Source organism: Bubalus bubalis, chromosome 22 (genome assembly GCF_019923935.1).
Source record: "Bubalus bubalis isolate 160015118507 breed Murrah chromosome 22, NDDB_SH_1, whole genome shotgun sequence".
In the NCBI taxonomy this organism is placed as follows: Eukaryota; Metazoa; Chordata; class Mammalia; order Artiodactyla; family Bovidae; genus Bubalus; species Bubalus bubalis.
This window is the reverse complement of record NC_059178.1, coordinates 32365957-32392889: the sequence shown is the minus strand read 5'-3', so window position 1 is coordinate 32392889 and position 26933 is coordinate 32365957. Positions and strand designations below refer to the sequence as shown.

Here is a 26933-nt window from a genome sequence, read left to right as displayed (position 1 = left end):
ATCTCTTGTTTGACCACTTCCAATTTGCCTTGATTCATGGACCTAACATTCCAGGTTCCTATGCAATGTTGCTCTTTATAGCATCGGACCTTGCTTCTATCACCAGTCACATCCACAGCTGGGTATTATTTTTGCTTTGGCTCCTTCCCTTCATTCTTTCTGGAGTTATTTCTCCACTGATCTCCAGTAGCATATTGGGCACCTACCGACCTGGGGAGTTCATCTTTCAGTGTCCTATCTTTTTGCCTTTTCATACTGTTCATGGGGTTCTCAAGGCAAGAATATTGAAGTGGTTTGCCATTCCCTTCTCCAGTGGACCATGTTTTGGATTGCAAGGATATCCAACCAGTCCATCCTAAAGGAAATCTGTCCTGAATATTCATTGGAAGGACTGATGCTGAAGCTGAAACTCTAATACTTTGGCCACCTGATGTGAAGAACTGACTCATTTGAAAAGACCCTGATGCTGGGAAAGATTGAAGGTGGGAAGAGAGGGGGTGACAGAGGGTGAGATGGTTGGAATGCATCACCAACTCAAAGGACATGAGTTTGAGTAAACTCCTGGAGTTGGTGATGGACAGGGAGGCCTGGTGTGCTGCAGTCCATGGAGTCACAAAAAGTTGGACAGGACTGAGTGACTGAACTGAACTGTTGTCCTTCTTGTACTTCAGATCTCCTTAAACATCACCCCTTCAAAGATGCCTTCTCTGACCAACATGTGTAAAGGAGATCTGCTGGTTGTTATAACCTGTATTCAGTACATTGACTCTTGCTTTTAGTACTTGTCACACTTCTTAATCCAATGTTTAATTTGTTTTTCTTGCACTCTCTTGGCTAACTTTTGTGTCCCAGTATCTACACAGTGCCTGTCAAATAACAAATCATTAAAATATATTTCATGAATGACTAAAGTGTTGCTATTACCATTAATATGGGCTAGAATGATTCAAAGAAGTTGTTATGGGAAAAGCTGGCTTTGTAGGATAGAAAGTCAAAATGGGAAAAGTCCTGTGAAAAATGGAATAAAGAGTGAAAACAAACTGATGGATGTAGAGATGAGTGTGGAGCACTCAGGAGTCAGTAGACAGAAGGCTTTACATTGGGGAGCAACAGAAAATGAGGTTGCAAAATTATGTTTACCAACTTAAGTAGAGCCTAGTAGGTAGATTTTCCAAGATAGGTTATTACACAATATTAAGCATAGTTCCCTGTGCCAAATAGTAAGTCCTTGTTGGTTATCTATTTTATATATACTAGTGTGTATATTTTAAGCAAAGGAAAACATTGAATAAGCAGTATTTAAGAAAGATTGAGGCAGCATTATTTCCATTGAACTGAAGAAATTATCTGGAGGTAAGTTATTTATCCAGAAGTCCTTATATTCATTTATGAAACACGTATTTATACCCCATTCACTGTGTTTAACGCAGTGTATTTGGCATGAGAGTACCATGAGTTTCACTTTAAAGTTGAGTCCTAAAGAACAGAGACCAGCTTGAGGTTGGTGAGGGTCTGAAAGAGAAAGATGAGAATGTTCATGTGCCCAAGGACAAAAGAGAATACAGTTAGTTCTTACAAACTTAAATAGTTTAGCCTGCACCTTGAGAGTAGAGTTTGAGTAGAGGTGTGAAAGTGTTCAGTCGCTCAGTCGTGTACAACTCTTTGCAGCCCCACGGATATAGCCCACCAGGCTCCTCTGTCCATGGGATTTCCCAGGCAAGAATACTGGAGTGGGTTGCCATTCCCTTCTCTAGGAGCTCTTCCATACCCAAAGGTAGAACCTGGGCCTCCTGTATTGCAGGCACATTCTTTACTGTCTGAATCACCAGGGGCTTCAGAGTTATGAGCGATTAAAAGAGTAGTCAAGAGGTAGATCAGAAAGGGCCTTTTTAGTTATTACGCTTGACCCTTGAACAACAACATGAGGGTTAGGAGTGCCAACCCTTGCACAGTCAAAAATCTGCACACTGCTATCTCAGCCTCAAAAATAAAGGAATTGATAAATGACTAACCCAAGGGCAGGAAGCTGAAACCATATGGGCAGAATCAGGACTCAAATCCTACTTTTTCTGATTCCACATGTTGTGATCTTTAATCAAACACAAATATTCTCCTGAACTTTATTAATTAAGATCTATAGAATGATTGATGCTTTTGAACTGTGGTGTTGGAGAAGACTCTTGAGAGTCCCTTGGACTGCAAGGAGATCCAACCAGTCCATTCTGAAGATCAGCCCTGGGATTTCTTTGGAAGGAATGATGCTAAAGCTGAAACTCCAGTACTTTGGCCACCTCATGCAAAGAGTTGATTCATTGGAAAAGACCCCGATGCTGGGAGGGATTGGGGGCAGGAGGAGAAGGGGACGACAGAGAATGAGATGGCTGGATGGCATCACTGACTCCATGGATGTGAGTCTGAGTGAACTCCGGGAGTTGGTGATGGACAGGGAGGCCTGGCGTGCTGCGATTCATGGGGTTGCAAAGAGTCGGACACGACTGAGCGACTGATCTGATCTGATAGAATGAAAATACACATACTACATTTATTTTTTTTAAAAAACTCTGTGTGCAAATGGACCTATGCAGTTCAAACCTGTGTTGTTCAGGGGTCAATTGTATAAGAAATTTGGGCGTCTTGAAACTGTGAGAAATAGGACAATGTACAGTCAGTATTTAGAAAAAGGGATGAGAACAGGTGAGTTATTAGAACTAGAAACATGGATTAAGCTTTCATCTTTGCAGAAACTTGATTATATCATGGGGGATGGAGAAGAGAAAAGAGAGTAGAACTCCAAAGAAAGAAAAAGGGAAGTGGGTGAGGTCATTAAAGGTTGAACAATCAAAGATCACAATAGAAGCCAGGGATATGAGACCTTTCAGAATTGTCAACAGATCATTTCATGACAAAGTTTGGAACTCAGAGGATGTGTTTTGCAATGGCAGGAATAAATTGTAACCCTAGGAAATAAAGTTCTTTGTGGTTGCTTGAATGATCAATTAACAGTTAGAATATTTCTGTGTTGATGTCCCCATTTGTGAGTTCCTAAGATATGTGGATAAATAATGTAAAAGTATTTCCCAGTGCTGAAAAATGGAATGTTTTCTCAAGACAAGTAGCCCCTTACATCTTACTTAGGTTTTCAGTTTATTTAGTCAGCTCTGACTTTTGGTAACTAATAAAAAAGTAAATCAGCTTGTTTTGAGAAAATTTTAATGTTTCATAATTTTGGCATCACTCAGTAAGTTTTATTTGAAGGGTACACTTAAGTTTCCCTGGGCTCAAATGGAAAAAAAATCTGCCTGCTATGCAAAAGTCATGGGTTCGATCCCTGGGTCAGGAAGAGCCCCTGGAGAAGGAAATGGCAACCTGCTCCAGTATTCTTGTCTGGGAAATCCCATGGACAGAGAAGCTTGGTAGGCTGCAGTCCATGGAGTCACAAAGAGTAGGAGATGACTGAGGAACTAACACTTTTATTTTCTCACTTAAGTTTAGTGGAAATCATGTAATTTGAGGACAGAAAAACCCATTTGTTTTTGTATTCTGGCTCTACCTGTTATGATTTGGGTGAACTTTCATGTTTGGGGGGTATTTCCTTGTCTAAAACAATATCCACATTTTGGAACTTGAAGTTTTAGTTTTCGGCTTTACCTATTGACTTTCTACCATGATAGAAGAGAGTTTAGTCCTTTTCCTTTCTCATCTTGCCACATATAATCATACTTGTCCTTCAAACCCTTCTGTCCTCCCAATAGAGATAGTGTTTTGTTTAGATACATCCTCAGTGTTTTTGTTGTCAGGACTGTCTCATTATCTGCAGTATTAACTACGCAGTTTTATCTAATTTTCCTTTCCTGTATTTTTTTACTTCCTGAAGTTAATAATATCTTTTTGTTGTTGTTTTTTTAATTTATTTGGCTATGCCAGGTCTTATTAGAGGCATGAGAACTCCCAGTTGCAGCATGTGGGATTTATTAATAGTTCCCTGACCAGGGATTAAACCTGAGCCCCCTGCATTGGGAGCACTAAATCCTAGTCACTGGACCACCAGGGAAGTCCTAATAGTGTCTTACTCTATCGTTTGCTTAATGTTCTAAGTGTTTATCTCTGATTCAAGCAAACTCTTCATCACTATCTAAATATTCTGTCAAGATGGTCAGACAGATTAGCTAGTTTACAAGTTTTATCTTTTTAAAAAGTTTCTGCCATGCCTCTGTCCTGCTCCAGTTTGAACTGCTCACCATCAAAAAAATCTGCACACAGTTTTCATCTTTTCGTTACTGACCAGAAATTTCTCTTACATCATCCCTCTCCTTCTCTGGGTCTCCTGTTTCCTGTATCTTATTTCTTCCTCTTGTTTTATTCCCTTGCTTTGTCGGGTCCTCTTGTAGCCTGTTAGGAGGTAAATTTTTTGAAAACTTACCTGAAAATGTTTTCTTTTAACCACACCTTTGATTGAGACTTCGATAGAATTTGGTAGCATTTAATAAAATTTTAAGTGAAAATAATTTTCCTTGGGAATTTTGAAGGCATTCTTGCTCCATTGCCTTATTCTAATAGTTGCTATTGACAAGTCTGATGTTACTCTAATTCTTGATCCTCTAGATGTGATCTGGTTGTGATCCACTCATTTGTTTCTCTCTGGTAACCCGTGGAATCTTTTCTTTATACTTAGTGTTCTCAATTGTCTATACAGCTTCCCTTGGTGTGTTTATTTCATATTCATTGTGTTAAATACTCAGTAATCCCTTTATATCTAGAAACTCATGTCCCTGAAGTTTTCTTGAATTTTATCACCATTGATCCTTTTCTCAGTTCTTGCTGCCTGGATCTCTTCTGTTATTAAGATTTTGAATCTCTTAGATTAATCCTATTTCCTGACTTTTTTTTCATGTTCAATTTTCCATCTTTTTGTCCTTCTGAGAAGTCATCTTAATGTATCTTGTAATCTGTATGTTGAGTTTTCAGTTTGGTTATGTTTTTCATTTGCAAGAGCTTTTTTGTTTGCTCTCTGATTTCCTTTACTTTCTTTATTAAATATAGGGTCCTGTGCCATTTGATGGAACCAATTTTTATCTCTCTAAAGATGTAAATTATAGTTCTTTTCTATTTTTTTTTTTTTGTTCGTTTCATATTTTCCTGTTCTTTGGCCTGCTTTTTGTCTGGTTAACCATTGCCTTTCCTCTTCTGGGGAACCTAGTTCACTTTTCCTGGGCTTGCAGCGCACAGCATCTTGCCTCTTGTTGGTATCTGTGGGAATAATTTGATTTCAGCATTTGTGGTCTTTTAAGTTGGTTATCGCTCTTCTGCCTGCATTTTATCTTCTACAATTTTATTATTCTCTCTTTCGAGTAATCATTTCTTCCCTTATGTCTTTGCAAGTTTTTTTTTCCCCCCTCTACCTTTTTCAGTTTCATTTTACAGGAGTTTGAGGAAGGAATACATGCATTTAATCTGTCCCTTTACTAGATTTAACTAGACATCCTCTTCATTGCTTAGTTAACTAAATTAATTTAAATTAACCAGTACAATAATAGCATTAAAAGCATCACTGCATGCACGCATGCCAAGTCACTTCAGTCATGTCCCACACTTTGCAAACCATGGACTGTAGCCATCCAGGCTCCTCTGTCCATGGGATTCTTGAGGCAAGAATACTGGAATGAGTTGCCATGTCCTCCTCCAGGAGATCTTTCTGACCCAGGGATTGAACCTGTGTCCCTTGTGTCTCCTACATTGACAGGTGGGTTCTTTACCACTAGCACCACCTGGGAAGCCCAAAAGCATCACTAATTATTCATAATTCTGTAATGCCCTTCAATCTCACAACTTTTTTTTTTAACATATTTTGTTATATTTCCTGCCTTTTTTATGGGATTCTAACCTTTGGAGTTATATATTATTCCTACTTTGCTTTGTTGCCATCATTTCAGGCTTCTCAGTTTAACCATACATATTTCAATGACTACCTTACGGCAGTCACTTTGATATTTTCATATGAGCACTGTTTTGTGGTGAGTCTTTGGAGATGCCTTAAGAGCTTATGCTATGATTTTTGTCAGTAGATATTTTTGCAAGTTTAATTTATTTCTCATTTTTAAACCAAGATTTGTAGATGAGCACCTTTGCTGTTTCATGTTGTTTCTCTGGTAAATGGTTGCAGGCAAAGCACAGATGGGCTGAAATGTGAAACAAGAGCAAAGAGAGGGCGCACATAGTAAAACTTAATAAATATTTGCATGAGATTGCTTGAAGCCAGCCTTATGTGCCTGGCTCACAAACTTTGCGATCCATAAGAAACAAATTGTATTCATTTTAGAATATACACATATTTCTAGTGTTTTATAGAGGATTATGTTAGCCTTAGAATTTTGCTATTTTATGGAAAGCAATATTATCCTTTCTATAAGAGACATTATAGAATGGCAGCATACCAAATGTCTAGATAGTGTATAGTGAAGGGGAAAAGTCAATCTTCCAAATAGTTATTGACTGTCTGGCTAATTATTAATAAAAATAACTACCCAACATATCCAGTGCAAGGAAGCAGGATGCTCTATAATTATTATACTCTTACAAGGGCATTATTATTACTGGGATGAGCAGAGAAGGGAATTTAGAAATAATGTAATATATAGGTGACAACAGAGAAAAGATTTCATCCAGGTAACAGCAAATAACAATAGTAATAATAAGACAATCTATGTTTTATGGTCTCATCATAAAATTACTAATTTGAAAATATATCAAGACAGTTTGTAGACTATAAAGCAATGCCAAACTATTTGTCTAAGTTTCTGTTGCAGGATTTTGTCATACTAGAAGTAGTCTTCAGTGTTGGACATAATTAAGTACAGAGATTGCTACTGTAAAAAGTAATATTTCAATACCAATTTGATCAATTCTGTTTTATATTGTTGCCAGCATTATAATGGGAATCCTGCTTACTCAGAAGAAGTGGAAAGATCAAAATGACTTCCTAACATTCTGTTGCCCATTGCCTTTTGTTGAGCTGTTCCCCGGGGCTTGTGGGATCTTTCTTCCCCAACCAGAGATTGAATCCAGGCCCTTGGCAGTGAGCACGCAGTGCCCAAACCACTGGACTGAGGGCAGTTCCCCACCTGTTCCCTCTTCAGCGCTCTAGGGTTGTTCTTGTTTGTCTGTTGTTGGTTTTTTTTTGCACTAGTGACAAGTGAAGTGAAGTTGCTCAGTCGTGCCCGACTCTGTGCGGCCCCATGGATAGCAGCCTGCACCAAGCTCCTCCATCCATGGGATTTTCAAGGCAAGGGTACTGGAGTGGGTTGCCATTTCCTTCTCCAGGGAATCTTCCCAACCCAGGGATCGAATCCAGGTCTCTCACGTTGTAGACAGACACTTTACCGTCTGAGCCACCAATCATAAGGAAGGCAGAATGCAGTCCTACAGTTTGACGAGAGGGGTGAAACTGCAATATTTAGCAGACTGTATGTTCCAGCAGTTTTATAAGCTGCCCTTTTCACTTACAAAGGTATCATGAATTGTTTTTCTATGATTTTAGTTATTTATCTACAATGTCAATATTATATCTACATGATAGTTAATTACATGCTGGGTTTCATTTGTCTTTTGAGGACATTTGGAAGTAAATATATTGCTATGAAGCTTTTAAAATTCTCTGGCTCTCTTTCTTAGTCACCCATGTCTACATTATCCTATTTTCGAATCATGTCACTTTTTTCAGCTATAGTGCCCCACCAAACTCACTAGATTTTGTAATGCCTTTATATATTGGTCTATCTCCCTGAAAAGCAACTTCTTCCTTTAGTTTATATGAAAAACTCAGGTCCTGCTATCATTGAGAAGTTAAGTCCACCTTCCCAGGTGGCGGTAGTGGTAAAGAACCTGCCTGCCAATGCAGGAGACATAAGAGACGCAGGTTCGATCGCTGGGTTGGGAAGATCCCCTGGAGGAAGGAATGGCAACCCTCTCCAGGATTCGTGCCTGGACAGTCCCATGGATAGAGGAGCCTGGCAGGCTACAGTTCACAGGGTAGCAAAGAATCAGACATGACTTTTGTGAAAACTCAGGTCCTGCTATTGTTGAAACAGAAAACAAATGCGTAACACCCAAAGTACCTCATTATTATTTAAGATTCATGGGTATATGAATAACATTTGTATATGTAAGAACTATTTCTTTCTACTGTGCACTGCAATAAAGCACATATCCTTTTTCTCTTCCAGCACTTCAAACTCATGGTTGGAATAAAAAAAGTTTTTCCTCTTCCAGTTCCTCTCCCCCAAATCCTATTTATCTTCTCTCAATAATTTCACATTGGTGTAGTCATCTTTTCTGATTGCTGTTTCCACTTTGGGGGGGGGGGGGTGGCGACATGTTTCATAGATAATTTTCTTGCCTACATTTCTTAAATCCTTGCTCTCCATTTATTTATTAAACAAATGTTTTGTTTACAGTCTGCCATGTAATAATGTCCTGTCTTAGTTTCTTAACTGCATGTTCTTTATGACATGTTTCCTACTTCATAATTCTTTCCTTCAAATTTTTTTAAAGAAGGTCTTTCCATTATCCTGCTGTTTGAACTGAAGGGAATCTCTAAGACTCTAACCTGTAACCTGTTTTATTCTCCCATTGTATCTGTGAATGTTCTCAAATGTAGCCATTATTTTTATGGTGCTGATTCTCGTAACATCACCCATCCATTCAATCACGCTCAGATTATTATATATACTTTTGAGCCCTGCATTTAAAGAAAAGCATTAACAAACACGAATGTGTCTGGAGGAGGATGATTAAATTGATTGACTACTCCTAAACCATGTCCCATAAGGAATGGCTGAAGGAATTGTGCATATTTATTGTTTATCTTAGAGTAAAAACAATTAAGCGTAGACAGGATAATTGTTTTCAATAATTGGAAAGTCTGTCACATAAAAGAGAGAACAGATTTGTTATGAGTTGTTCTAGAAGGGTCTACTAAAACCAACTTGTACCAGTTGTGAAGAGCTTAGGTTCAAATGTTCCATGATGAGGAGCAGAGGTTAAATCTCACTCTGTTTGGCCTTGCTTACAGTGTCTGACATCCAGCCTGAGTCCATCCTAGCCTAATGGATGTTTATTGATTGGTTTGAATTTTCCTGAATTGCAAGAATAAACCTTTCTAACAGGAAAAACAGACTGCCTTTGAAGTAAAAATACCCTATCTTTTAAAAAAATATTTATTGATAAACTACAGTGTAGCTGCCCCTGTGCCAGATATCTGGAATATAAAGATATTAACATTTTAATATTGTAGACAACCTCTGTGGGGCAGGTATTCTTCTAAATATCTCTTGCATGCCTCTGTACTCAGTCATATCTGGCTCCTTGCGACCCAATGGATTGTAGTCCGCCAGGCTCTTCTGTCTGTGGAATTTTCCAGGCAAGAAGACTGGAGTGGGTTACCATTTCCTTCTCCAGCTAAATATCTCTTATGTATCAGCATTTCAGATCATTAACCTCACATGATAAATACTTTTATTCTCCCAGTTTAGGAGTGAGGAAACTGAGGCATATAGGCATTTCGGCTTATCACTTACATAATAAGCTGAGGGACTGAACCAGTAAGTCATCAAGCTGAGATTTGAACCCGGCAATCAGGCTTCAGAATCTTCTTACTTAGCTACTGTGATAAACTGCCTCCAGTATTGAAAGACTAGAGGACGTGTATGAACTGGAGGACAGAAAGATTTTAGGATTGGAATAAAATCTAGTCCAATCCCTGCCCTGGGGATTCCCGATCAGCAACTGTCCTCCACCTGAAAGTCGTGGTCTTCCTAACCTTCCATCCTGTCTCCTCACTGCCTGCTTCCCAGTGATCCTCCCACAATGCAAACCTGATCCTTCCACTTTCTTCACACCTGCCCTCTGTCCCCTGATGTCCACAGAGCAAATGTCGTCCCCCTAGGCTGACGCCGAGAGCCTCTGTGGTCTGTCTCCACTTCTGCCTCTCGCCTCACCTCCCACTGAACTCTGCAGCACGCCGTGTGGTTACATGAGCCAGTCCTGCACATTTCCTGACTGGGGAGATAATAGAGTTATTGTGAGAATTAAATTAAATAATCAATATAAAATGCTCAGAATAGAGCCTGGAATGTCTAACTGTTCAATAAATGCTAGCACTATTATTTTCATTTATTTCCTATTATCTTGCTGAAATTGCTACACCCAACATATAGCTTATTCCTCAGTTCTCTCACTGGTCTTAGAATTGCTTTGTAATACGCTGTAAAATAAAGGAACTTTATTGGCTCTTCTAATTTATAAATTCGGAGGCAGAGTGTGTCCCTCCAGGGTCCAGTCGGAGCTGTTCCTCTGTTTCTCTGCAGGTTTCTCAGCTTTGCCTTCCTCTCTGCTGCCTTGTCTTATAGGCTGGCTTCCATCAGGGCTGCCAGAAGGCTTCCAACAACAGCAGGAACTATCTGCTTTCTCATTCGCATTCACTGCAAAAGAAAACATTGCATCTCATGACCATCCATCCAAAGCACTGAGTTTGGTTCTGATTAAATTGCCTCCAAAACAGTCACTGTGGCCTGGCAAAGCCTGGCTTGGTGAGTTGGATGGTGACCCTAAAAAAAGATATAGACACATTCTAACGCCCAGAACCTGTAACCATATCTGGAAAAGGGGGGGTTGCTGATATAATTAAGTTAAGGATCTCAAGTTAAGCTCATCCTGAATTATCTTGGGGTTGGCAACACACCCAATGACAAATAGCCAAATAAAACAAAGGAGAGAGCTATGTGAGGTTGGAAGCAGAGATTGGAGCCACTGGAAGTCAGAAGAAGCAATGAAGGGTTCTCCCCTAGTGCCTCCAAGGGTTCTGTGATCCATTTCTATTGGTTACACCACAGTTGATTCCAATTGTGGAGGGCCTGCCATCTTTTTTTTAAATTTGTTTTATTTTTTTATACAATTTTAAAGCTAATTGCAAAATATTGGATACATTCCCCATGTTGTACAATATCATACACCCAATATTTTGTGCCTCTCACTCCCCACTCCTGTACTGCCTCTCCTCCTTTGCCACCATAACCACTAGTTTGCTCTCTCTATCTGTGGGTCAGCTTCTTGTTACATTTACTAGTGTGCTATATTTTTTAGATTTCACATATAAATAATATACAGTATTTGTCTTTTTTTCCATGTATCACTTCACATAATACACTCCAAATTCATCCATGTTGCTGCAAAAATATTCAATTCTTTTTTATATTTCCTATCCCATTAAGTGAAAATTGCTCAGTTGTGTTCCACTCTTTGCGACCCCATGGACTATATGATCCATGGAATTCTCCAGGCCAGAATACTGGAGTGAGTAGCCTTTTGCTTCTCCAGGGGATCTTCCCAACCCAGGGATCGAACCCAGGTCTCCCGCATTGCAGGCAGATTCTTTACCAGCTGAGCCACAAGGGAAGCCCAAGAACACTGGAGTGAGTAGACTAACCCTTCCCCAGAGGATCTTCCCGACCCAGGAACCGGGGTCTCCTGCATTGCAGGCAGATTCTTTACTATCTGAGCTATCAAGGGAAGCCCCCTTATCCCATTGTATGTTTGTATATATATCCACACACACATCACATCTTCTTTATCCATTTATCTATTGACAGATTCTGAGGTTGTGGAAGCCATCTTTTATTTAACACTTGTTAGCTTACCTTGTTAACTACTATGGTAACTAAAATTTAATCATTTCACTGGACTTGCTGACCACTCCCTTATTCAATCTGTAGTTATCACTTATCTCATCTGACATAATCCCTCTCTAATAACTCCTTCAAGTCATCTTAGAAATGACCACTCAAATTGCCATTCTGTTCTCCCAGGACTCAAAAACTTTTCAAGGACTCCCTCCATCTTTATGGGACCCTTTAAGGAAACAGAATTTCCTGCTGTGTTTACCTTTGGTTTCCAGAATGTGATTCTGGTGATTCCTGACTGACATATAAATACATGCTATAAGTTCTTGCGACTGTACTTAAACAAATGTAAAATATAACTAATATAACTCTATTTTTGTATTTTTCATATTTAATGCTTGGACCTCTTTGGAGTGGGGGAACAAGTAAAAATGAGAACTGAGATACAGTCCATTCAACAATAATCTGTATGGGTATTTTTATTTTTCCCCTGTTTAATACAAACAAGGGCCTTTGGTTTTAGTCTTATGCAGTCTTTAGAAATAGACTATTGTTGCAAAACCAAAAACCAAAATAAAGCTAAGAACCTTACACTGAACACGAGAATGTAAAATATGAGTTTAAAACTTTTTCTTCTAAAACAAAGAATAGAAGTGCAAAAGCTTGTCTTGTTATAGACCTTAATTGTAATTAAAATTTAATTGCAATAGCTAAAAGTAGAAGGTACCTGTTAAATAAATTACACAGGAAATCAAAGCAACAAAATGCATAAGGAAGCACCTACAAATTAGTGTCTAGTGAAGGAATATGCTTCTGTGTTCCTTATGACAAAACACATTGAACAATGGAGCTATTACAGAAATAGACCATGAAACACAGGTCTGAGAAACCATGTGAAACCTATTTGAAAAAATCAGTATTGTGCTACCCATTCATAGCAATTTCACAAACTGTTTTCCTTTAAAATTACTTTGTAATGGTAATGTACTATATTAGTTTTCTTTGCTGCTATAAAAAATCATAGCAAATTTAGTGGCTTAAATAGTACAAATGTATTATCTTTACAGTTGGTGGGTGGGCAGTCTGATCTCAGCTGACTAACAACTGAACACAGAAATTTATAACATACCAGTAAATTTAATTAATTATTTAATAATTAATAATAAATATATTTTAAATGATTGAAATTAAATAGAAAAGCTCAAGTATGACCAAGGTGAGGAGACATTGTTCAACACATATTTAAAACATGCTAAAGTTCTGTGAGCACTGTAAACTTTATTAGAAGAATTTATTGTTAGGAAGGTATTTTTGTGAAAAAATTTAAATTACTACTTACAGAAAGGGAAATCTTTAGATTCAAAGAAAGCAGAATAGAGAGGACTTAATAACCTTAGGAAACTAAAGAAGAAGGAGAAAATCCATTTAAAAATAAACAAACAGTGACAGACTTTATTTTGGGGGGCTCCAAAATCAGTGCAGATGGTGACTGCAGCCATGAAATTAAAAGAGGCTTGCTCCTTGGAAGAAAAGTTATGACCAACCTAGACAGCATATTAAAGACCAGAGACATTACTTTGCGGACAAAGGTCCAGCTAGTCAAAGGTATGGTTTTTCCAGTAGTCATGTATGGATGTGAGAGTTTAACTATAAAGAAAGCTGAGTACTGAAGAATTGATGCTTTTGAACTGTGGTGTTGGAGAAGACTCCTGAGAGTCCCCTGGACAGCAAGGAGATCCAACCAGTTCATCCTAAAGGAAATCAGTCCTGAATATTCATTGGAAGGACTGATGCTGAAGCTGAAACTCCAAAACTTTGGCCACCTGATGTGAAGAAGTGACTCATGTGAAAAGACCCTGAGGCTAGGAAAGATCCAAGGCAGGAGGAGACGGGGACGATGGAGGATGAGATGGTTGGATGGCATCACCAACTCATTGGACATGAGTTTGAGTGAACTCTGGGAGTTAGTGATGGACAGGGAGGCCTGGCGTGCTGCAGTCCATGGGGTTGTAAAGAGTCAGCATGATTGAGCAACTGAACTGAACTATAAAACCATAAACAAAACCACGAGATATGCCCCAGGCCATTAGATGGAAGAAAAATGTCACCACCCTTCTAGTAATTTGATAATCCTAGTTTGACCTCATAGGATCAGACACTTCTCTACCTATTAAGAAGGAGGAGCTAATGAAGGAGGAGCTCACAATGTATGCCTTACATCTGCATCTATGTCTACTTGAAGAAGATGGTCTTTTCCCCTCCCCCCCCTTTTTTCATTATAAAATTGTAGCTCACTCAGTCCTCGGGGCAGAGCTTCTTTGCCTGCCCGCTTGCATTTCTTATAAGCATCCTATATTAATAAATCTACTTCTTGCCTATCAAAAAAATAAAAATAAATAAAAAATAAAAATAAACAAAAGACAACAGTTTATGATAAATTACAATATATTTAAAAGTGGATGACTAAAAATACTACATGTGAAAACATGTGATATGCAACAGAAGTTGTTTTGGAGGAAATTAGTAAGCTTATATAAAGTGTTTTATGAAAAAGATCTGACATACATAAATTAGTTTTCAATTCAAAAACTTTGGGGGGAAAAATAAACCAGATATCCCTAAAGAAAAAAAGCAGAATGAAGAAAGAAATGAAGATAAGAGAAGAAATCAATAACTAGAAGACAAAAAACAACAGAGAGGCATTGCAATATACTCTTAAATAAAACAGACAATTCTCTAACGAGAATGTCCAAAGAAAGTAAAAGAAAGCACAAATCCTGTACTGAGAATGAAAAAGGGGTTATATTTACAGCTATGAAAGACACCTTTAAAGTCATAAGAAAATAGTATGAACAACTCTGTGCTTATACATTTGGACATTAAAAGGAAATGATAGTTGTCTAGGCAATGTACTTTTCTAAAGGTAACTAAAGAAAAGTGAAATGAATAAATAAATAACCATTGACAAAATCAAATCAGTAATCAGATTGATTTTCCATTCCTCAAATATAGGCCCATATGTTTGCCCAAACATACTTTGTTGTTCAGTCACTAAGTCGTGTATGACTCCTTGCGACCCCATGGACTCTAGCATACCAGGCTTTTCTGTCTTCCACTTCTCCTGGAATTTCCTCAGATGCATGTGCATTGAATTGGTGGATATGAATCTAATCATCTTATCCTCTGCTGTCCCCTTGTTCTTTTGCCTTCAATCTTTCCCAGCATCAGGGTCTTTTCCAATGAGTCAGTTCTGCCCATTCAGGTAGCCAAAGTATTAGAGTTTCAGCTTCAGCATCAGTCCTTCCAATAAATATTCAGAGTTGATTTCCTTTAGGTTTGACTGGTTTGATCTCTTTTCTGTCCAAGGGACTCTTAAAAGTCTTCTCCAACACCACAGTTCAAAAGCATCAATTCTTCAGTGCTCAGCTTTCTTTATGGTCCAGCTATCACATCAGTACACGACTACTGGATAGGAACTTGAAATATACAAAATCAGCATTAAAAATCAATAGTAAAATAACAAACTACTGGAAATTTCCTGGTGGTCTAGTGATTAAGATCCTGTGCTTTCACTCTAAGGGTCCAGATTCAAACCCTGGTCAGAGAACTAAGATCCTGTGCTGCACAGCCAAAATAGATAAATAAGTTTTAAAATAATAATAAACTACTCAGTAAATAGGGCTTCCCACATGGCTCTAGTGGTAAGAATCTGCCTGCCAGTGCAGGAGATGCAAGAGATGCGGGTTCGAAGTAGAGTTGGACAGTTGTCCATGTAAAATGAATAGCTTATAGCACACACAAAAGTACATTCCAATTGGATTAAGGTTCCAATTACGAAGAGTAAAACCTTTAAAATCCCTGAAAGGATATATGAAAGAATAATCATGTTATTTGAAGGGAAGGAATATTATCTTAGAAAATTTGTAAAAATCACAAACTGAGCTGGATGCTGTCCATTTCTGCCATCCCCCTCCCTGTGCTGAGGTTTAGGAAGTTCAGGGTACTGTACTCCAGAAAAGGCTGTCTGGTCCTCAGGCCATCAGTCAGGTTTGCCAGATGAGTCACTGACATGAAGTCTCAGGACAGGAGGAAATTGCAGATGGGGTAGTTTTTCTTCTGGTTCCCTTAACACTTGGCAACATCGTGTTGTCCGTGTCCTTGTCCAACAGGCTACAGCTCCCATCAGCTCCCCTCCCGGCCCCTCTCCAGGCTCCAGGAATAATGGCTTTACTTCCTGTTTTCACTTCCTGGAGTGGTTGCTGCTCCTTGACCTTGAAGACTGCTCTTCCTCTTGTTGGTTTCCCTAAAACCCTGAACACATCCTTGTAAGCTGTTCCCCAGTGTCTTGATTTCGAGTACATCACGTGTGTTCTTTCAAGACCCTAGCTGATAAATCAGCAAGGAAAATGAAAAAAAAATTGATTTTACACTTCTGCATGATAAAACAATCACACCACCAGCAACAGAAGGGAGGAAGGAAAGAAGAAGTTGCAGACAGGAAGATTTTTGTAATACTCATAGCTGATGAAGAATTCCCATCCAATAAGAAAAAAAAAAAGAACAATGGGAAGGAAATATAAACAGGAAATACATAGAAGAGGAAACTGGAATAGCAAAAAGACAAAGCAAAACTGACACCCCTGGTATTAGAACTTTTCTATCCCTCCACAACTTCTGAGCTACATGGCACCTTCTCCAGCCTCCTGGGTAGTTGCGGGTGGAGGAAGCCTGTAAAGCAGGCACCCGAGGCAGTCAGGACAGAGTTTTCTGTCTTCAAGCTTGCTGGGAGTGACAGCAATGGAGCGATGGCTGGAGGGGTTACAGAGGGGGAAGTCATTGGATAAGGAAGTTCGAACTGAGACCTAGGCTTCTAAGTAATGGAGCTGCACTTCACAGCAGCCCAGAAGAGATGGAGGCGGGAGTGAGGACTTGTTCATCAGAGATAGAGGCAAACAAATAGTGGAACTTTGTGCTGGTGGGGTAGTAAATTACGGGAGTTTGTCCCAGATGGTCTGTGTTTTCTTACAGGGTGGAAAAGAGATGGAGAACAGGGAATCTGCTATGAGAGAGGAAGAAGCAATGCTATGAGGTCCTGTGGAGGCTGAGAGTAGAGACAGGTGGTCCCCTGACTCTGGATTCTTCTAACGAGGTCTAAATTGACCTTACAAACTTCCTTCCTTAATACTATAGGCTACTGCCAAACTGAATAACTCAATTTTCCTTTTAAATTAATTGCCTCCATCTAGTAATTGCTACACTGTAATCCCAAAATGCATCTGTTGATAGTCCTGGTTATTGGAAAGAATAATTTCTAAAGTGCTGGAAAAGAAATACTGGAGTGAAATAATTATGTTTAAATCTTTGCAATTATTAGGGATTCCCTGGTAGCTCAGATAGTAAAGAATCTGCCTACAATGCGGGAGACCCGAGTTTGATCCCTGGGTTGGGAAGATCCCTTGGAGTAGGAAATGGCATCCCACTCCAGTATTCTTGCCTGGAGAATTTCATGGACAGAGGAGCCTGGCAGGCTATAGTGCGAGGGGTTGCCAAGAGTTGGACACGACTGAGTGGCTAACACTACTAATTACTAGGGATAAATCCACAGGATATGCAAATAAAAATAAATATGCACTTTTTTTAACCAAGTCACAGAGACCCTTTCAGTATTTTAATAGTCTGTTTCTCCATTTGAAGTTTAGAACTAAGGATTTACAAGTACAACTAGAAAGCTATCTGTGTCTTGTTATTGGAGCTCCAAATTCAATTCAGTGCAGCCCATTGTTGGGTACCTGTTAGTCTCAAGGTACTATGCTTATAAGCGAGGAAAGGAAGGATTGAACAAAATACAGGGAGCCTTTGACCGTGGAAATGCTGAATAATGCTGGTACATAAAATAGAATTATTCTAAGTAATTTCAATCTCCAGTAGTCTGCACTTTTTCCACAGGCATGGAGGTAGATACATGGTGTCCAAATAGGTGTGTGTTTTCCCATCACAACTGACCTTCAGGTTTGCTTAAAGCAATATGCTGTTCCTCGTGCCTCACCTTTGTTTAATGAGAGCCATTTCCTAACGCCAGTGTTGGGTTAATGGACTGAGATGGGAGAAAATCAAACGTATCTCTCCGTTTTCCACCAGATTGCTTTTCTGCCTTGTGGCTTTAATCACTCAGTTCCTCTCACATCTGCCATCATAACAATTATGGGTTTTCTCCCGACTTCTTACCCAGGAGGGTATGTCAGAATATAGCAACATTTCCTGAAGAAAGGAAGGGCAGATCCTTAATCTTTTTTTCCAGCATCGTAGGTAATAATTTTCCTCTGTGAACCCCCAAGGAATACTTCTTTTGGTTTTCACACCCACCATTTCCCACAGGTCTTTGGCTCTGTTCTGATTTATGAGTTCTCTTCTATCCTCTTTCTTCCGAGATAAGTTTTAATTATGTAGACAGATTGTAAAAGTCTCTTCTTTTCCTCGTAAACAACTATTTCTTTGCTAGTAGTAGATTTGGTCTAACTGGTTTCCTCCTATCCGAATCTTCTTGTGGACTCGGGAATGATGTCTGTTCATTGTTTAGCTGCAGCATCGAGAAAAGAGAACACTGGCCCTGTGCCCCAAGTTTCCGGGCCAACATATGGACAAGTGCATATTACAGACTGCAAGCTCTATGTTCCAGGTTTCCAGGCTGAAATTTGGACAAGTGCATAATGTGGCCTGGAGTTTTCCTTGAGGGATTCGATCTTAGAGCACCTCAAATTGCAGATCTCTCTCCAGAATTGCTATTTGTTGCATATGTTTGGAAAGTCCGTAATATTTCAGTTTTGAATCAATATAAGAGCAGAGTAAATGCCAGTGTTCAGGCACTTCAATTTTGTCTGAGTCTTTATGAACCTATGGACTGTAGCCGACCGGACTCCTCTGTCCTTGGGATTCTCCAGGCAAGAATACTGGAGTGGGTTGCCATGCCTTCCTCCAGGGGATCTTCTTGACCCAGGGATGGAACCCGCGTCTCTTAGGTCTTCTGCTGTGGCAGGTGGATTCTTTACCACTAGTGCCACCTGGGAAGCCAATAAGAGCAGAATATCACCCACCAAATATGCAGTATGATCATGCTCTGAGTTATTCTACTTATTTAAAAACTTCCCCCAGGACCAAAATCAAGAAAGTGCTTGAAATCCTCAAAAGTACATGTGAAAACGTTAACCATTGCCCCTTCCTCAAGGGACTAGAGAAGTGGATTCGAGAAAGCTCCTCTGACAATCACTGCTCTTACTCTGGCCCCGTCTGCATATCATTAAAATATGAAGGAAGAAATGTATTTATAATATGACTTTTTGTTGTATTACATAAACACTTTTACCTATTTGGTGGATTTCTTTTGTTTCTTTTTTTTAATCAAGAGATCTTACTGCCATATCCATGTCTAATTCTGACCTCAAAGGTTACCTTTGAAGCCCAACATCTGGGTGAAAATTGATTTTGCCAAGAATAGCTAAATATTATCCTTTCAGCAGGCTAGCAATCTGCCACAGCACATTTTAACTTTTACCTGGCACCTCACCAAACGCCTCTTAAAAAGGCTAAATCAATATTCTTTCAGAAGTTTTTGAGACATCTTTGGAGAGAAAGGAGAGAGAATTTTTAGACACAGCAGTGTGTGTGATGTCCTCATGCTAAGAAACCATTAATTCAGCTCATCCAAAGACGAGATGTGGTACGTGGCCAAGGAACGGAGCCAAGGTCTTTGACCAGCCTTAGACACAGTGCCATGACCTTGGCCTCATTAGATGGGGTGCTAATTACCTGAGCTCACCATACAAGCTACTGCATATTTGTATGATGGCTGTTCATAGGGAGTAGGGCTTCTTATGAACTCCGGGAGATGGTGATGGACAGGCCTCGGAGGCCTGGCGTGCTGCGATTCATGGGCTCGCAAAGAGTCGGACACGACTGAGCGACTGAACTGAACTGAACTGAGGGCTTCTTAACTTGAGTTCCAGTAAGGGTCCGTAAACATACTGACATTTGACGCAAGACTTTATGTCTTTATTTTTCCAAGGAGGGGATTTATATTTTCATCACATTCTCAAAAGTGGATGGAGTTTAAAAAAGAAAAACTAAAAAGTTAGGGTTCCACTAAATGTGATAGTTCTTAAAATAATGTCATTGCAATATTTCCTTAGTAACCTTTTATCACTGAGGTAGATTTCTGTAATCTGAGGTAAACTTCTCTATTCCCGTGTAATTGAGGGAGAGACCATGGAACTCTGAACTTTTCATATTTATCCTTTTATGCCTTTTGAGGGATTTTAAGTGTACTCTTTAAATAAGAGACTCTGACTTTTTTGTTTTTAAAAGAAGGATTGGAAGAAATGCCATTTCTTTCATTATTTGTTTAGTTGTGGCTGAGCTAGGTCTTTGTTGCTTTGCGCTGGCTTTCTCTAGTTGCAGCAAGTGGAGGCGACTCTTCTCTGCAGCGCACTGGCTTCTTATTGTGGTGGCTTCTCATGTCTCCAAGCACGGACTCTAGGGTGGGTGGGCTGCAGGAGCTGCGGCTCATAGGCTGCGTTGCTCCGAGTCATGTGGAATCTTCCCAGACCAGGGATCAAACCCGGGTCTCCAGAATTGACAAGCGGATTCTTAGCCACTGAGCCACCAGGGACGTCCAGAGACTCTTAACTTTTAAAATAGAGAGAAATGATGATTGAACCCTTCATTTTTGAATTCTATATATTTTTAAGACATGAAGTGGTGCTTTCCCCCTTCATTCTAGGAACATGTTTTTCAAAATCCCTTTTTCAAAAATCTATTCTGAGAGTCTTCTTTCCACTCACAAACATTTTAAGATAACCTGAAGTCTGGTATGCTTCCCCTAATTAAATGTTAGACTGTTACTTATTAACTAAAATAGCACGTTACTTGCGACTTCCCTGGTAGCTCAGCTGGTAAAGAATCCACCTGCAATCCAAGAGACCCTGGTCCGATTCCTGAGTTGGGAAGATCCCCTGGAGGAGGAAATGACAACTCCCTCCATTATTCTTGCCTGGGGAATCCCCATGGACAGAGGAGCCTGGTGGGCTACAATCATGGGGTCACAAAGAGTCGGACACGACTGAGTGACTAAGCACAGCACAGCACGTTACTTAGATAAGATAAGGGTCAAAATAGAAAATTGCCATTCCAGGGACATCAACTATAGTCTTTCCTGTCTTCTGAGTGTTATTAAAGTTCATGGAAATTCTCAGTTATATACTGCATGAAAGTGAAGGTTTTTGTCGCTCAGTCATGTCTGATTCTTTGCAACCCCATGGACTGTACCAGGCTCCTCTGTCCATGCGATTTCCCAGGCAAGAATACTGGAGTGGGTTGCCATTTCCTTCTCCAGGGGATCTTCCCAACCCAGGAATTAAACCTGGGTCTCCTGCATTGCAGACAGATTCTTTCCTACTGAGCCACCTGGGAAATTATTATATACTGCATATTTACACCATATTTGGGAAGAAATGTCATCAGCAAGCTACAGTGTGGATTTTTTAAAATTCTAGGTTACTTTGTGGAATGAGTGCTTAAGAGAAAAAGGAAGGATTGAAGCTCTGGGGGAAACCAAACCATGTGCTCTTCAGAAGTAAGGAGAGATGCAACCCTCTGAATTGGTCATGAACCCCAAACAAGTCTTCCTGTCGGTGCTGCTGTTTGGCGTAGCAGGGCTACTCCTCTTCATGTACTTGCAAGTCTGCATTGAAGAACAACACCCAGGTAACTTTTTTCCCCTATTTTTAATTATAATGGTCATTTTCAGATAAATAAGTTGTGGTATTTATAAATATATACAAAGTCACAAGATTTCCAGCAACACAAAACCTCCAGCTCCCCAAAGAAAGCATGGTTATATATTTCTGTCCCTTGGGACCATTCTTGGAATTTTTATTATCTTGGACCAGTGGTTTGACAGCCCTTTCAGCAAGGACTGCTTGTAGAGAATTCATCTACTCACTCATCCTACCTTTGATGTGTCTTTTGGCATTGAGCACAAGCCTAATAAGAGCTGAGTATACAGCAAACTCTCTCTTTTAATTCCTTTAAAATTTTTACATTAATACTCCAGTTGGTGTAGAAATTCTTTCATACTTTTATTATAAAGCGAGGGTTGGCAAACCTTTTCAGTAAAAATATAGAAAGTATTTTAGGTTTTGCAGGCTATATTGTCTCTATCACAACTACAGTTGTCTCTATCTGCAACCAGTAGATCACAAAAGCAGCCAAATAGTGTTATGTAAACAAATGGATCAGGCTTGGTTCCAATAAAACTTTATTTATAAAACCAGGTGGTAGGCCACATTTGGTCCACAAGCCATAGTTGATTGCTAGTACTATACTCATTTTGTATTAATACATTGATTATTCAGTTTGTAATTTGCTACACTTTGGAGGCACTCCATTACTGTTACAGTGGATTATGTTTATAATGATGCAAGGAAATGTTTTAGAACACCATAGAAATATATACACGTAGGTGTTGTGAAATTTGGTTGTTCTCCATTGGTAGAAATAGCCTATGGCCTATGACAGTTAAGAAAAAGACAGTAAAAGCAGAACAATTCCTTCATTGTTTCCAATTGTGGCTCATTTGAAAATCATTCTAGATATAAAGCCCTTAAGAATCTGCTCTGAAAGATAACTCCATACTAAGTCATAAATAATGGTAATTGTAAAAGTGTTTCCATTTTAAAATTCCTTTCCTTGGTTTGGCCTCATAGACACTTTGAAATTATTTATTTCTATGGTAACTCTTGTGAAAAGAGTTTGCATGTGATTATTTTCTAGAGAACATGTAACATATTGTCAAAACTTATTTTTAATTCCCACTGTAGACATTATAATATTTCTGTTTTCTATATTACTGCAATATTTTATCATAATAACTTAAACAATATTGAATGAAACCATCTGTGATAAAATAAATAGGCTAATTCCTTTGGCAATATAATTCCTAGCATAGATCTTGTCACATAGTAAGCCTTCAGTAGGTGTTTGTTGAATGAGTGAATTAAAACTCATTGCTGACTGTAGACTGGAATGCAGCAATGGAGGAAGAAGCAGCAATTTCATTATTAGGAGGTTTGTTAATATCATAGTCTCATAATGAATTTCTCGAGATAAGTGTCACAACAAAGCTCCAATTCGTAAAAGAAAATATATTCATATATACAGATTAATGGAGAAATGTTATGATTTAGTCTGTCAGTAAGAATCTACCTAACATCTGAAAAAAACAGTCTAATTGTATAATAACATGACATATACAATGCAATTTACAAAACTTATCCAGGAACATCAATAGCTACAATTTATTGAAAACTTAGTATGTGCTAGATGTTTTCCCTTATCCTATTGATATCTCACTGGACATGATATTCTAAGTTTGTAAATGAGGAAGCTAAGGCTCAGGCAGATATTCAAGGCCCCACATGTGTAGGCTGAGATGCAAAGGAAAAGCTAGGATTCAAACCCAGGTTGTACCTCTCCAAAATCCATGCCTCTACCCTACACACTGCCTCTGTGAATGTGAAAAAGTGAATAATATTACCCCCTAGAGCACAGATGAAGGAGCTGAGACTTTAAACTGAAACTTTTAAGTGACATGTCCATGGATACAGAGCTAAGCATCTTCAAAGTATGATCCATGCCCAGGTTCTCCTTTGCCTTTTAAGTCCTAAAAGAACCTCCTAATCAAAAAAAAAAAAAAAAACCAGAAAAGATAAACATATATATAATACATCACTGATACTATGTTTTAAAATCACTGACTTGGTAAATCTAAGCTATATTTATAAGTTCATAGAGGGCACTCTCGTCTACAAGTCAGATTCTTTTTAAAATTTTTAAAATTTTTCTTGACTTCATAAATTTTTCAAGTTGGGAAATTAGTGTCCCCAGTGAAGATAAGCTGCTAAAACATTTCCCATTTATTCTCTTAAATTTTGCTTGTGATTTGCTAGAAGTACTTTCTCTTATTTTCAATATATCCCAAGTGAATTATGTAATATTTCACAATCTACTCATGACAGTGAGTATGAACATTAGAACCAGGATTCCTTTAGATAACTATTTTACTGAAGAAATGTTTTATTATTCTTCAGTAAGACTTCATCTGGAGTTTTGCCTTACACTAGGCTAGTCCCTAGGTTATAATTCTGTAGTTTTCTAGGTAGACAGTTCGCTGTGTATTTTATATTTGTTTCAGATAACATCAGGAACAGCACACATTTTTAAAAAAAATTTATTTCTTTTTAATTGAAGGATAATTGCTTTACAGTATTGCATTAGTTTCTGCCATACATCAACATGAATCAGTCATAGGTAGACATATATCCCCTCCCTCCTGAAACCTCTCTCTCATCCCCCACCCCTTCCCACCCCTCTAAGTTCTTACAGAGCCCTGGTTTGAGAGGAAGATCACTCATATTTTTAAGGCAGTCTCTTTAAGTCAGAAAATACCTGAATGTGTGCTTTGATGGTAAAGAGAAATCTGAGTTTTGGACACTTCAGAACTGTCACTCACAGCACTTTGGAAGATGTCTGCTCCTCTGTAAGTAGAGCAGATTTTAAAGCTCTGGATGGTTTGATCTCATGTACATTTCAGTTGTACCATAAGAGCTCTTAGGTTCTTTTCATACACTTTTTCTTTTGAGGCTTTTAAAATCTGGTAAGATATGACTGTTTTCTTGCCTTCCTAGTTTTCCTGGGCTGCTTCTTATTAAAATAAAATGCTTGAAGATTATGAAAAAAATCTCAAATGTGCTCTATGTACTAATAGAAGATTATGAATAGACAGATATTTTGGAGGCAAAGAGGGAAAATGTGTGACAGAGAAATTAGAATCTATCCAATTATACAACAAAGAGTTTCATATAAGCATCCATTTTTCAGTACCATTATCAATTAATTTATGCATTTCTCTGTGTTAATTTTCAGTATGTGGATGTATTATTATCAGTTTTATTTTGTACATTTTTCCCCTAACTGTTAAAGACTACAAGTTTTACATTCAGAGGAATCTTGAAAATCTCAGATCTCCTTGTTGGCTCTGTGACTCTAGCCTTGATTTTCTCATCTGTAAAATGGGGGTAATAATCTTTTCCCTGTAGGGCTGCAGTGAGGATCAAAGGAGACAATGTCTACAAAGCAGTTAGCATGGTGCCTGGCAAGCAGTGAGGCCAATGGATATGAACTTTATTACTGCTAATATCCTGGCAATGATGCAGAGCATCTGCAGACTTGTTTTTTTTTTTTTTTTCCTGAGTTATCCAAGTTAAGACTTAGCCACGATTGAGGAAAACAATCCCAAGCTTGTGCCTTAAATGATTAAGATAAGAAAAAAGGCTCAGTTTCAGCTCTGGTTAAAATAGTTGGGAGAGTCTAACTGGCACAGAGCCATCATGCTTCACAATGTAGACACTGGAAGGAGAGTGATGAGTGGCAGACAGGAGAATTCTGGTCCAGGGCGATGTCAGATCGGTACAGGCTGCCCAAGGTCAGGGCATTCATTCATTCAACAGCGTTTATTGAAGATGTAACAATGGGAGGTGCCAAGCCCTGTGATGAAAACAGGAGATGTAATTGAGAAGCAGATATAACCCCTGTTCTCAAGGAGACTATAGTCTCTTGGATTGTAAGGGAGAAAATGGTCTTGAGTCCAGGCCAAGGCTTTGGTACAAAAGGACAGTTCATTTTGACAGGAAGGAGTCTGGTCCTTCTTTATGAGGCAAGGTAATGAGTTAGGACCAGGAGAAAGAGCCCAATCAATTGTCAGTAATGGAACTGCTGAGCAGATAAAAGTCTTAGAAGGAGCAGTGTCAAATTAGGAGCAGGGTCAGCAGAGGACCAGATCCGAAAGGATACATGCCAGTGTAAGGTGCAATAGCCAGGAGGGCCATTTCAGGAGAAATCACAACAATGGCTTATTTTTTACCCCCCAACCGCTGTTGAAATTTACAATCTGGTGCTCTTTCTCTAGGTAGACTGTTTTGCAATCTGATGCTCTTTCTCTAGGTAGACTGTTACTGCTAAACACAACAAGTAACAAAAGGTGTGGTGCATAATTGTTTTGTATGTGTAATAAGAGAGAGTGAAGGACCCCGTCATTGCAGAATCAGAATCCCAGCTTTAGAAACAATTTAAAGATCAACCTTTGATCCTCACGACCTGTTTTTTAAATGTATAAATCTGATGATGACACTCCCGTGTTTAAAACTTTTCAGTGATAGCTCAGTCCCTTTAGCGAAAACTTCTTCCTGGAGCTTGCAAAGCCATGGGTGGGGCCAACTCCTGCTCCACAGCCTCACCTTAATTCCCTGGCCAGTGTTTCCGGCTTCATCACAATTTCTTTGCCAAACCAAGTCTCAGATCTGGAACGTTCTTCTCCCAGCTCTCACTTATCAGTTGTTTGCTGTTGTTAAGTCGTGTCTGACTCTTTGTGACCCCATGGACTGCAGCACGTCAGGCTTCCTTCACTGTCTCCCTGAGTTTCCTCAGACTCATGTCCATTAAGTCAGGGATGGCATCTAACCATCTCATCCCATCACGCCCTTCTCCTCTTGCCCTCAATCTTTCCCAGAATCAGGGGTCTTTTCCAGTGGGTCAGCTCTTCGCATCAGGTGCCCAAAGTGTTGTATGGTGGTGCTTTAGTTGCTAAATCGTGTCCAACTTTGCAATCCCATGAACTGTAGCCCACCAGGCTCCTCTGTCCATGGGATTCTCCAGGTAAGAATACTGGAGTGGGTTGTGATTTCCTTCTCCAGGGGATCTTCCTCACCCAGGAATCAAACCGGGGTCTCCTGCGTTGAAGGTGGATTCTTTACTGAATGAGCTATGAGGGAAGCCTATTCCATTGTATGCTGCTAAGTCGCTTCAGTCGTGTCCGACTCTGTGCGACCCCATAGACGGCAGCCCACCAGGCTCCTCCATTCATGGGATTTTCCAGGCGAGAGTACTAGGAGTTCAATTATAGACCAAATTTCTGTATCTACTAAATGAATAAACAGGCTCTATCTTTTATAAAAGGTAGAAAAATAATCATGCTGTGTGGGATGTTTTTTTTTTTGTCTTTTTTGTTTTTTTTTTTTTGCAAAATATACCATATAGGAAAAACATAGGCTGAATACAAAAGAAATAGTTTCTGTCTCTTGGACACCCATAAAAAACATATATCTTAGTCTTTGACATACAGCCATTCAGCTGTTATTTTGAATTTACTTAAAA

General features: G+C 39.1%; 1 protein-coding gene across 1 annotated transcript in view; it reads left to right on the top strand.

Annotated features, from left to right (window-relative positions):
• Positions 1–26933, top strand: part of CHST9 (carbohydrate sulfotransferase 9) — a 291401-nt gene that overhangs the window by 26531 nt on the left and 237937 nt on the right. Inside the window, exon 2 of the mRNA XM_006068136.4 lies at positions 21218–21428. Within this exon, the coding sequence (XP_006068198.1) occupies positions 21308–21428 (121 nt within the window). The 5' untranslated portion in view covers positions 21218–21307. The remainder of the gene's footprint in view (positions 1–21217; positions 21429–26933) is intronic.